Raw genomic sequence first — 12,442 nt, forward strand, 5'->3', positions numbered from 1 at the left:
TCTGTTTCCATTTCCAATCTTCACTTATATTGGCTAAGACCAAGTCACGAGGCAGAAATCTCCCCTCTGCATTTTAACAACAGGCACAGCCTGACCTTGTTCCCAGAACTGGGAACTGCACCGTTTGCTCGCTCCCCCTCCTCCCCAAGCCACAGACAAGGCACCCAGAAACGGCAGCTTGTTTTGGCTCCACAGCCTGCCATGTGCTTTCATGATACCCTGGGGACTTGTCACTGAAAAAGGCTTTAAACCCAAGAGGCAAAGCTTTGTGCAGTACTGTCCCAGGCTCTAATCCTCAGAGATCCCATTTATCTCTTGCAGAGGCACCGAGGATCCCAGTCTCCTGCCCTGCCACCAGATCACGCCACGCAGGTGGCCCAGGAGGTTCCAACCCCTGATGAAGCTCCCCGGGTGAGCACCCCAACCCCACACACTGCAGGGGCTCCCTTGGGGACACCCAGCCACCCGGGGTGGCAGAAGACCAGCTCATGCACCACTGGGACTGACCCATTTCCTGGAGCACTTCAGGCCACTGGCAGCTGGCAGGGGAAGGGAGTCACCTTGCTGTGACTCGTGCACGTGTGTGCCCGGCAGCCAGGGCCTGTGTCAGCCAGAACGAGCTCCCTTGGCACCAGGAGCTGCTCAGGGCTCACCGCCCTGGCAATGAACGTCCTTACAAAGGTCTCTGAGCCTCCCCCTTTCAGTGCTTACTCCAACCTCTCCTGGGCACAACGCAGGGCACAGTGTGTACGAGCCACGTCACCTGCAGCCAGCAAGCCGTGGAGCTGTCATCCCTATGGAATCATGGCATATGCTGAGTTAGAAGGGACACCCCAACAATCCCACCATGTGCCTGAGAGCATTGTCCAAATGCTCCTTGAGCTCTGTCAGGTTTGGTGCTGTGACCACTGCCCCGGGGAGCCTGTTCAGTGCCCAACCACCCTCCGGGTGCTTGATACCCAACCTAAAACCTCCCGACTCAGCTTCATGCCATTCTCCCTTGTCACACTCCCTGTCTCTGTGGGCCACAGCTGGAAGGAGCCCACAAGGTATCACCATGTCACCACAGAAGGTGGCTCTTGGCACACCACCTGCGAGCTCCCCAGCTTGCAGGCAGAACCATACAGTGATCTGCCAACAACCAAACTACAGCTGCTTCCAACAGTCACCAGCACAGTTATGCTGTGATGCAGGTGAAGAAGTGCTTCCCTCCCACTTTAGATTATTTTTAACCACCTTCACAAGCCTCAGGTACCAAAATGCCTCTGTGCAGCTGTGCAGGGAGGCACGAGCAGCTACATCTGACTCTGGGTTGGAGAAGGCAGGCCTGAAGCCACCTCAGCTCTTTATAAAACACACTGATGTCTGGAGGGGGTGGGCTCCACCTGAGGCCTCCCTGTGTGATCTCACAGCATCACTACTTGCTTCAGACCTCCTCAAGGCTTGGATCTCTTCTGGGCAGATCTGACCTTTTTCCTGCAGTTCCTCAGCACTGCGGAACTGGCTCACTAATGAGGGCACTAATAAGTGCCTTTGCTCACTTCTTCTGGTGCTAAAAGTACACACAGTACAGCACATCCAATATATTTCCTCCTTATCCTTGCCCTCACTCCTATCATCACCAGTGGTTCTAAAATAATCTGTGACCCCTTCATAATCACCCAGAGAGACAATAACCAACGCTGGTAGCAGTAGGGTGGGAATCCTCCCCTCTCCCACAGCAGTACTGATGTGCTCCTCTCTTCCTTGCTTTTATTTGAAGCGTGGCAGGATGACATTTGCCCCACAGTTCCTTGGGGCCACAGCCAAGGCTCCCAGTGAAGAACACCCCATACAAAGGAGAGAGCAACATCTGCACAGAGTTTTGAAAGCTTTGAATACACGAAGGCAACAGCAGCAGCAAAATCACAGTACACAGAGTGCTCTCGAAACCCAGCCTCTGCCAAATTTAGGTCTCAGGAGTTCAGCCAGTGTCTAAGCCTTGTTCAGCCAGTGCCTAAGCCCTATTAAATTAGTGGTAACGTTAATAGGAAGTTTTACTTCAACAGCAAGTTCAAGGTAGCGCAGTCCACATCTGAAAGTTTTTGACCACAGCTCAAAAAAACATCAGTGCTTCCCAGGCTTGTTTTCTGGGCGACTTTCCACGCAGCCCTGTTTCAGCCATGCTGACAACAATCAGGGTAATGAGGCAGAAAATAAAGCAGTTATTTGGAGAATGATACTGCTTCTGCCTCCAGGCAAAAAGAACCCCAAAATGCAGAGATCCAGCTGACAGTTGTTGACCAAAGCTTTCCATACAATCCATAAACTAAACATATCCAAGAAGGCTGCACAGATGGAGCTGGACACATTCAACAATGGAGCATTTCTAAGGAAACCTGCAAAGGACTCTCACCCTTCTGAAAGCAAAAGCTTTTTGTGCTCAAGAACAACCATTCTCCTGAGGCAAGATGCAAACTGCACTTGCAGAAAGCTGGTCATACCCAGCTGCAAAGGGTTTGTGCCCTGCTGATTCTTCCTGCAGTATGTCAATGCTAAATCCAGTGCAAACACATGTCCAGCCTCTGCCAAGTAGCTGAGCACTGCATGTACAGGCATATGACAATGTGAGTCCTAGACAAAAACACTTCCTTTTTACCTCCAAGCCTTCACCTGAGATACAAGAGGTAGGTGAAAAAACAGGACTGGGGAAAACAAGCCTTAGAATAACAACCTAGTTCTCAGTCCCAAGGGTGACTGACCCTTTGTACCAAACACAAACACGTGCTATTCAAGCCACGGGCAGAAGATCCACTTTGCTCTTTCCTGCCAGCCCAGCTCACAGCCACAGTAAGGGACAGAACAGTCAGGTAATAACTCTTCACTTACCGTGAGCGATGTGAAGGTCATGCACATCCCACCAAAGCCATTCAGAGCCAGTGCAATGAATATCAGCACAGACAGAGCTGCAACAATAAAAAACCTGCCCTTAGCTTTCACTAGGGTGGGGAGGGAAAGGAGAAAAGAGCCCTGAGGGCTTTGGCCCTGACACACAAAACCAGCGGATCAACACCCTCAGGACATGTCACGCTGTTCTTGACCCAGCACCCATCTCCCCAGCCACACAGACCAGGAAGGACAGGGCTTTCCTCCAAAACAGAGTTCAGGATGGGATCATCTTTCCCCAGAATGGAAGGGTTTCTTTTCTCTGAGGAAAAGACTTGCTGATTCAGCTTGCCTGATGGGTCTTAAAAGGAAGATTTACTTGAAAGAGCTGGATTCAAAGTGTCATGCCGCTATCTGGTCTTGAGGAGCAAGCTCCATCTATCCCTGGCAAGAAAACAATTTACACATTGTGTGCTATTACCTATTTCCCAACCCTGAAAAAGCCATGAACTTGTTTGCAATTACTCCTTTACAGGACCTGTCCCTGCCCAACCACAAAGCTAAGAGACCTGGGTATCTCAGACATTTGGCCCTTGACTGTGCTCTCCACTTTAGTGTTGTGAAACATCAGCCCTCCCCAGAGCCACTTGGCTCCCTCAGGCTGGCAGAGGCTTGGCTCCTGTCCTCAGCAAGACCCTAGTGCAGCACTGGGGGTGTGACAGCCCGAGCACACTCATCTGCTTCCCCAAAAAACCCCAAGTCACAGCCCCAGAGTCCTCCCGGCTCAGCAGAGAGACACTGACTTACAGTCTGGGTTACTGGCACCGTACGCGATCAGCACACAGGACACAGCAAAGCAGGCACTGAAAGGGAACCAGACCCATGAGTTTCTCACAGACAGCCTTAAATGCAGTAAAATTCATCTGCCTCCTTCTCCTCAGCGCCTCGTTAAGCAAGCGCAGCGTAATTTCTGTGAGAGGGAGGGAAGCTGGCAATCTGGGAAGAAAAATCCAGGGAAATACCCAAACGTTACAGACAAACAAATATTACAGGCAGGTCTTGCACAAGGGCTGAGGCAGGAACCTTTCCTCCCAGTAATGACGCAGCTCTGCCTGGACTCAAATTCCCCACAGAGCTTTGCCAGCCCTCACCCCGAGGTGACCAAAGACAGCAGCAGCCTTTGTCTTGAGCCCCAGCTGTGGACACAGCACTCACAGCTCCTCTCTGGTAGGGTTTGAGTCAGAGACTTGCCCTGTTTTTCCCACTCTGCCTACAGACCAGTTTGGGTTCTGATCAAGTTCACTGCATTAAAATCGTGACAATTAAAACAGTGCTGGGGTCCACTGAGCCCAACAAGTCACTAATCCCTACATGCCACGATGGAAGCAGCTAAGACCTTGTTATTTAAGGCATAAAGCAACATACACCACATGGAAGAGAAGGGCCCTAGAAAAGGCAACAGGATGTGTTTGTTCCCAAGTTAACTCCCCAGCCTGCAAACAATGATGTAACATCTTGGTTTTGTGCCTCTCAGGACACAGCTCCCAGCTCAAGGAGAAAGCTCCCCTCCATGACTCACAAATGACTCTCCCTCCAGGCTCCATCTGGACGGGGATCACAGAGCAACACTGGAGAGCAGAAGTGTGGACATGGAGTTCCAGGCCCTTCCCTTATGGAGCAATTCACTGTGCTGGCTGAAAACATCCCAGCCCTGTGCACGGCCACCAGCTACCAGCAGATCCCATCCCTCACACTCTTCCCAATGCTGCAGGGACACCACAACAGGCACAGCACCCAAACAGCACCCATCTGGCCCAGACCAAGTGGGAATTCACCCCTCAGCCCACCCGGGGAGCCCAGGGCACCCACCTGCCAAGCAGCCGCAGCTTGCGAGGGCCGTACTTGTCCATGACAATTCCCAAGGGCAGCGTGATGGCACTGAGCAGGAAGGACCCGATGGTGAAGGCCAAGTTCAGCATTTCATCCTGGGCGTTGCAGGAAGGCCACTTGTGCTCTGAAGCTGTGCTGTTCTCGTGTTCAGAGCTGTTGTTGGTGTCCTCTACACGGGGTGAGAGAGGAATGTGCATTAGGATGGGGTTTGCAGCATTTCAGGAAGGAGGGAAGAGAAAAGCTCCGCACGTGGGGTGCCACAACACGCTGGGCATACAGCCTCCACATTCCATTTTTTATTATAATCAGTGAGAAATGAAGAAGGAGAGCAGCAGAAGGACGAGGGAAACCTGAGCAGGAAAAGGATGCACAGGTACCCAGGGGATAGGCATCCCATGCAGCAGCAGGGTAAAAACCTAACACTGGAGGTTCATTAATTTATTGAAACAACTATACAGCAATTACAGGGGACTAAACCCAGCAGAACCTGAAGGGACTAACACAAAAATAGGTTCCTCCTAATTTACAGCTGTCATGTTCTCATCACAGATTTTTTCCCTAACAAAACTAGTGACAGCTACAGTCAAATCAGTTATTTTGGTTCCAGACACTGGGCTGACAAGGCCTGGCACTGAGTAACAGTCTGCTCAAATGAATAGCTTCCTACCCTCACTGCAGGCATCAGGATGAGGAATGGCTTTGCAGTAGCCACCCTGCTTTGGCTGCCCTGGCTCTGAAAAATCCTTCCTGGATTTAACTACCCTGCTCCCCGGAGGGCTGGCAGCTCACCTGCCCTTCTCCATTTGTTAAAGGATTGATGCATCTTTAACTCTTGCCCCATAATTAGCATTTTCTATTCTTTCAAAGTGGGTTTAGGTCGTACAGATCAATAATAACTCCAGCCTTCTGTTCTTGCCCTTACATGAGGAACTCTGCATGCAAACTCCCACGCTGAGCAGAGCCCACGTTGTGTAACCGAGACAGAAACAGGACAGTTTAAAAAAAAAAAAAAATGAAAGGAAAGAAGTTCCCTTTTACTGCCTCATGTCAACTCTTCTCCTGTTACATGCCTACCCCAAGCCTGCTTACAACTCCTTGAGTGAGTATGTGTGCCTTTAGACTCTCATCAACCCACAGCTCCAGTGCACTCCACCTCTCCTTCTCCCAACACTTATCTGACTCGTAAGTAACCTTTGCTGGTATGACAAAGCACTTGCTCTCTTGCTGCTGCAAGCCAGTGATATAAAATACTCTCCTCCATATTTAATAACTCATCTGACAAAGTTCAATATTAAAGGAGGAATAGGGAGAGAAGTCACCTACATATCCATCAGCATGCAGTGAGACTAGAGATTCCCAGTGAGCCCTGGTTAGTTAGTTAATTAGCAGGAATCCCTCACGTACAAGTGATTTCAGATTCACTGCTCGGTGTGGCTCGTAGAGGAGATTCCCTTGGCTGCTCTTGCCCTCCCTCCATCTCTAGAGATCACACAGCCCCATCTTGCAACCCCTCCTCTTCTACCCAAGCCTCAGCACCACTACAGTTACTGGCTGCACCCTGCCTCTCCCAGCTGCCCAAAACCACCCTCCCAGCTTTGTGTCCACTGTAAACAAACCTCACTCCACCTTCCAGCCATCAGGTATCAGCAGGAATTCAGCTGATATCCAAGGCTTTTGAGCTGCCTGCAAACCTTCCTCTGACCCCTCCCAGCACTCCAGGGAAGGCAGAGGCATTTCTCTCCATGTACATTGTTCCCACCAACATCTTTGCTAAGATGGTCTCAAACCGCCTTCAGGCAGCAATGACTGTTCCTTCCCATTGCCATGTGCTCCTGGTTGATAATTTAATCTGTCCCTTCTCTTGCCCTGCTACTCGTGGATAGTCTGAGTAAGCAACAAATATCCCCAAAACACCACATGTCCCACCAGCAGCATCACTTTGGCAGGGAGGGCAGTACTGCAGCCTGAGGTTCCCAAGTCACATCCTTAGAAGTCTGTCCTGGACAGACTTAGGAGGCTCTCTGCAGTTTTCATGCTACATCTCAATCTTTTTCAACCATCTTTCCCTCACAGTCTCCTCTTGGTGTGGCCCAAGATCTTAAATACTGACTTGAGACAGCAGCTCTGTAAGGCAGGCACAGGCTCACAGCTTCACCCACAGCATCAAGGCTTTTTGGGCTCTCCACAAAGATAAATTCATAGGAAACAGATGTGGGTGAGAGGTTAAACTTGGGAAAACAAGGGGAGAGGGAGAATTGAGAAAGTAGTAGCAGTTTCTCTGTGTCAGCACTGTACAGAGATAGCTCAGCTGTGGAGTGGAAGAAGGGTGGAGGGCCACGAACAGTGCAGTGACCTTTTAACTCCTGGTTGCGTGTGTTAAAGCATCTGTAACCCTCCACAGAAAAAGATCTCAAAACAGAAATATTCAGTACTTAAAGCTGGAGTATATGAATTCCTGAAAGTGTATTGATGTGTACAGCAGTGACATGATCCCAAGGAGTTCCCACACACACACCTGCAGACCCTCCAGTGACACTCACGGTGGGCACCAACACCAGGAGGTGAAGAGGGCACAGCTCAGAAACAGCAAGGAAACTTGGCCCTCTCCAAAGACTTGCTGCAGCCAGGAAGGCTTGGAGTAGGGCACAAAACTTCAGTCCCTGCCTGTACCAACCACCTTGTTTACGGCTGCTCAGTGCCAGCTCCAAGGAGGGGCCAGGCAACAGTGCTATGTGGAAATACAAATTGTTTGTGAAAATAGAAGCAGCCTCTGAGCAACAAGAGAAGATCCACTGAGGCGTAATGGAAATGATTCAAGCAGCCCTTGGCACCCTGACATGCTCTGATCCTTTGAGCCACCTCCATAAATAGAACATTTTGGAGGGGCTGCAGGTGTTTGCAGCACACACAAAGTCCAGCCAAGAGCTGTCTCTTCCAGCAGCACAGATTCAGGTGCCAGCAGGTCATCAGCACAGGAGAGTGAGTGGCAGCACAGGACATGCAGGAGGAGTTTAATGGGCAGAGAACCTGCCTAACTACTCACCTACCTAAGGCACCTGGTTACAGCAAACAGCAGTTCCCTTCAATCACAGATCCTGTTCCAGATCAGTGCACGCCACACTCCTGGGGAAAGTCTCCTACGTGCCTGGCTCCCTCTGCAGCAGTGCTTTGGGGAAGGGCTGGCTCTGTGCCCACAGTGGTGCCCTCCCCAAATTCTCTTGCCAAGTCCACCTGCCAGGTCTGACAGGCAGGAGAGACACCCGGGCAAGGAGCAGCAGAGAGGCTGAGCACACTCACCACTGTCTCACTGACAAGCCAGAAGAAGCTGCGAGTCTCTACCAGCAATTACAAGAACATGCTGCCTATTTTTACAGCACTCCCCATACAAGCAGCAGGATTTCTACTGCCCAATTAGTAGTTCAAGTTACTATTTAAGGAATGACAGCTTAGGTGAGAACAAGGCTGCCTCGGTAATCATTTATGTCAAGATCATCACTGAGATTTGTTCAGGCTGGAACATTTAAAGTCACCCTTTCTCCCAAATTAGGTGCTGTAGGTTCCACGAGAGGGTCAATCATTAACTACTCTTTACCGACCTCTTCAAATCTCAGGCACACACACCACATTACCAGAGGAACAAGTCTGGCTTTTTCAGGAGCGACTGCCATCTCGGATGGCAGAGAGGAGGTTTCCTTTCATCTTGTTTCATGGATCAGACTGTGCCAAGCAGGCAAGACACCCCCAGCCACCCTGGCATTAGCTCTGTGGAACCAAGCTTGCACACCCTCACTTTCCTCCTCTTTTTTTATATTTAAAAAAAAATAAAGAGGAAAAAAAAGGAGGAGAAAAGAGAGAAATCGGGGCCAAAGAACTGGGAGTACTGGTTAAAAAAAAATATCACCATGAAAGACATGTGCAAACAACTGATCTGCAGTCTGCCCACATAAGAACATGTTTTGTCTTTTCAGGATGGTGTCATACTTCTGAGAACTGGGAGGAGATGTTCTTGCTTTCTACTGCAAATGCAATTTATTCGGGTTTCCCTGTCCCTCCACTTGCACTTCCAGGACCCCCTCTCTGGGCACCCAGCTGAAAACCCCACAGAGCCAAGGCACAACCTCCAGTCAAACTCCCTTCCTTCCCCAGCTGTGGTTTCCTCTTTGCAGCACCTTCCCCTGCAGCTCCCCAGCAGCTGCTGATCGGCACAGTGTGTTTCCTGTACAAATTGAACATTTACCACGTTTTCTCTCTTCCTGTTTACAGGGTCACCTGTGCAGCCTTGCCACAAAGCGTTGCTGTATCTTCTCAGCTTGGAAGGGACCTTCAGACTGCAAATTCCCCATCACAGATTCCAAATAAGAGGAAAGAACTGCAAGGCAGCACCTTCCCCCTATGCCTGTGTTAAAGCTCGTTAACTTAAGTGAATTAGTTTATCATCCCTTTGGTATTCTGCAGCCCTGTCTTAGAGGAAAGCCCTCTGTGCCCCTTATCTCTGCTCTTTGTGAGCAGATTATCAAGTTCAGGACTTTTTTTTTTTTTCAGACATGTTTCAGACCCAAGCCTTGAGCTTCCCAATCCCAGAAACATCACAGCAATGCAAGACCCTGAACTGATCAAATTCCCCAAGAGCTGATAAAGCCCAAATCCTGATAAAGACTGTGGAGTCAGCACTTGCACAGAATAAAAGATGCTGCATCAGTTGGTTAAAGGCCAAGTAGTAGTGTAGTAAAATTAAAATGGGAACAAAGTGCTACTACCAAACTCCTTGTCAGCGAATTTCAAACATACCTCTCAGGAGGTGGCCAAACTGGTACAACCCCCCACTCAAACCCTGTTGCACAACTGCTTCACAAATATTTGTTATTTTGGATTTTTTTCCTAGGTGTCCACCTCCACCCTCAGGCAACTGAGTTAAGAGTCCATTGGACCCCACATTTGTACAGTGGCTGAGTAAAATCCAACACCAGAAGCTAAGGGCAAGCAGGGAAAGTGGGTGATTCAATATGAAGACAAGGAGCCCTTCATGAACTGCAGCCTCTTTCTGGGCAGCTGCTGTTACCTTCAGAGAAGAGCCTGCAGAAAGGACAAGGTCTAGTTTTCCCTTTCATTGGGCAGCATCACAAAGTGCAAGAGCTTTTGCTGACAAACCAAAAGCCCTGCCAAGAACCTTTGGCTCATTAGAAAAAGCCTATTTTTTTTGCAATACTTACATGCACACAGCAGCATTAGGAACAACAAGTGCCCAAAGGCTACTAGTTATAATTTGTTTGCACCAGCCTTCCAGCCAAGCACCCACTCTAGCTGCAGGATTCAATAGGTTGCCCTGAAAAAAGGCAACCACTGGGGCATCCTAATCCCAGCAAAGGTCAAACTCAGCTTGAGGCTGGTCATTGAGAGCTTGCTCTCCCCACACTTGGAGCCAGGACCCCACCAAATCCTTACAATGAGGACAAAAACAGAGAAAGGAAAGTGAGTAAGCATGGATGAATGTGCTGCTCATCACAAGTTCAGCAGTGATGGTCAGATATTTGAGGACAACAAGAACAATTTGACCACATAAATTTCTTTTCAAGGATTAGGTTCTCTTGCCTCAGGGCACAGGTTGGTCACTGGGAGGAAGCAATTACCCCCAGGGCAGAAATTTCACAGCAGTCCAAACATTTGCATCTTCCCTATGGTCTGTGGGCATTCCCACGGGGAGAGCCAGAAAAGCCACAGATTAGCAAATAGGGGTGAGAAGCCAAGGTGAATCTCAGCCATTTAGGACAAAGGCAGATGAACTGAAAGCCATCAAAGAGCAGGAGGTGGGCCCCAAGTGAAGCTCTTGCCAGCAGAGCACACCTCAGGAAGCAGACAGGCAAATGCCTGCTCTCAGAGACAGTCAGCATTTGCTTATCAGCTCTCATGTGCCTTATCTCGGCTTGATGGGTTTAATGTGATCTCTTACACAGGCCTATGACAAAGTCTCCATGACTTGGAGAGTACAGCTCTGAACAGAAGCCCTACACAGCCTCCAGCTGCTGAGGACTCTCCTCACAGTCTGCAATGCTACTGGAGACCTGAGTGACACACTTGGAAGCACCTCACTGTGAGCTGAGCACAGGATGGAGATCAAGCAGCCAAGCTATGGCTGGTAGAAGACTCAAACACGTGTTTACCAGGTGCACCAGACCAGGCTCTACAGGACTTAGGCAGCCACCCTCAGGCACACAAAGCAGGAGAGATAACAAGCAGCTGATGAATGAGCAAAACCCAAAGAACCATCACAGCCATTCACAGTCACCTTTTGCTTGGACTTTGTTTCCCACACTTGAGGTTTCCCCCACTATTCTAAGCCATCACCCACTGTGGGTCCATGTACTTATTTCCAACTCTTTTTCTTCCCCTACTGCTTCCTCCTCCAGCCCCAAAGGGGCTGATCCAGTCTAATCCACCACCACACATCTCTGGACGGAACCCAAACACCTCCAGCCTCTCTTCACTCTGCTCTTCCCTTTTCTGAACACATGCAAAACTTCAGTCAGTACAGCAGCTTCCAAATCCACACCACACCTTTACCTTCAAGCTCCTTTTAACCTCACTGTCCACCCTACCACACTGTGGGATTCCCCAGACCACAGTTCTCCCCGCGCCCAGGCTGGGGATATCTATCTACCTCCAGGTTGTTTTTCCCAGGGTTATCCTTCCCACACCATGATTGCTTCTTCCCTTCCAGGCTGTGTCTGCAACATGGACAGATACTTCCTCTGCCTGGGGCAGAGAGTGAATCTCAAGCCCTCACAGAGACAACAGCCTGGTTTGAGCACATCCTGGGTGCTTGAAGAGGAACAGAACATCAGCAGCATTTACTTCTGCAAATTATTCTTAACAGCAGCACTGGACTCCTCTAATCTTATCGTCACTCACACTACTTTCCTCCCTACCACTAAGAACAAAGTGCCTATATAGTTCCTCCTATAAACTCAGGACACCCTGCCCACCAATCATCATCCTCCAGAATCCATCCAGCCTTTTCCTGCAGAGGAAGAACTCACGGTCAAGTGGAAAAGGCCATCCAGAAAAGCTTTACTTAATCATTAAAGCTTCTTTTTCCAATCACTCTGCAGAGCAAGAGCAACTACAGGCACATTGCACCATCACAAGAATGCCACTGGTTTTGGAAAAGAGCACACATCCCTTCCTTCTATCCCAGCACTGACACTGAGCTCAGCCCTGCTGCAGCCAGTTCCACACCATCCTAAACCAGGGAAATCACACCAGCAAAGCCCAGCAGCAACTTATTCACACGAGCCCCCAGAGCATCCTTACCTTGCCCATAGCACAGGTAGGAATAAAACCCTTCTGCCTTCAGCATGATGAGGAGGGACCCCCAGCCCAGCAGGACAGCAGAGAAGAGCAGGTTCTCGATGATGGCTGTGAACGCCATCCACCAGCGCCGGCGGTGGGCCATGGCAAGTGTGGGGGCCATGGCTGCTTGGGGAGGTGGCCTCCTTCAGTCTCAACCTGCAGGGACCAGAACAACCTTCAGCGAGTCCACAGACACAGCACGTGCTGCTCAAAAAGTGTTAAAATCGAGTACGGTTTGACAGGAAACCTCTCTAGAAGCACGCGAGCAAACCTGCCTGCTGAGTGTCAGGCACTCGGGTGTAAAACTAGTTTTTGCAGGTACCAGCTTGCCAAGTGACCT

At 49.8% G+C, this 12,442-nt stretch overlaps 1 protein-coding gene across 3 annotated transcripts in view; it reads right to left on the reverse strand.

The window, feature by feature from the left end:
* Positions 1 to 12,442, reverse strand: part of SLC43A2 (solute carrier family 43 member 2) — a 30,184-nt gene that overhangs the window by 16,194 nt on the left and 1,548 nt on the right. For 2 of the 3 annotated variants that reach the window (XM_051809739.1, XM_051809738.1), the window contains exons 2-5: positions 12,064 to 12,258; positions 4,735 to 4,924; positions 3,673 to 3,728; positions 2,869 to 2,945 (exon numbers count right to left, since the gene is read on the reverse strand). In XM_051809739.1, coding sequence (XP_051665699.1) covers positions 2,869 to 2,945; positions 3,673 to 3,728; positions 4,735 to 4,924; positions 12,064 to 12,223 — 483 coding nt within the window. In that variant the 5' untranslated portion in view covers positions 12,224 to 12,258. Of the gene's footprint in view, positions 1 to 2,868; positions 2,946 to 3,672; positions 3,729 to 4,734; positions 4,925 to 12,063; positions 12,418 to 12,442 lie in introns of those variants that run through there. The other variant, XM_051809737.1, reaches the window with a different exon arrangement.

This window comes from Manacus candei, unplaced genomic scaffold (genome assembly GCF_025592945.1).
Source record: "Manacus candei isolate 608988 ecotype Guabito, Panama unplaced genomic scaffold, ASM2559294v1 h1tg000076l, whole genome shotgun sequence".
NCBI lineage: Eukaryota > Metazoa > Chordata > Aves > Passeriformes > Pipridae > Manacus > Manacus candei.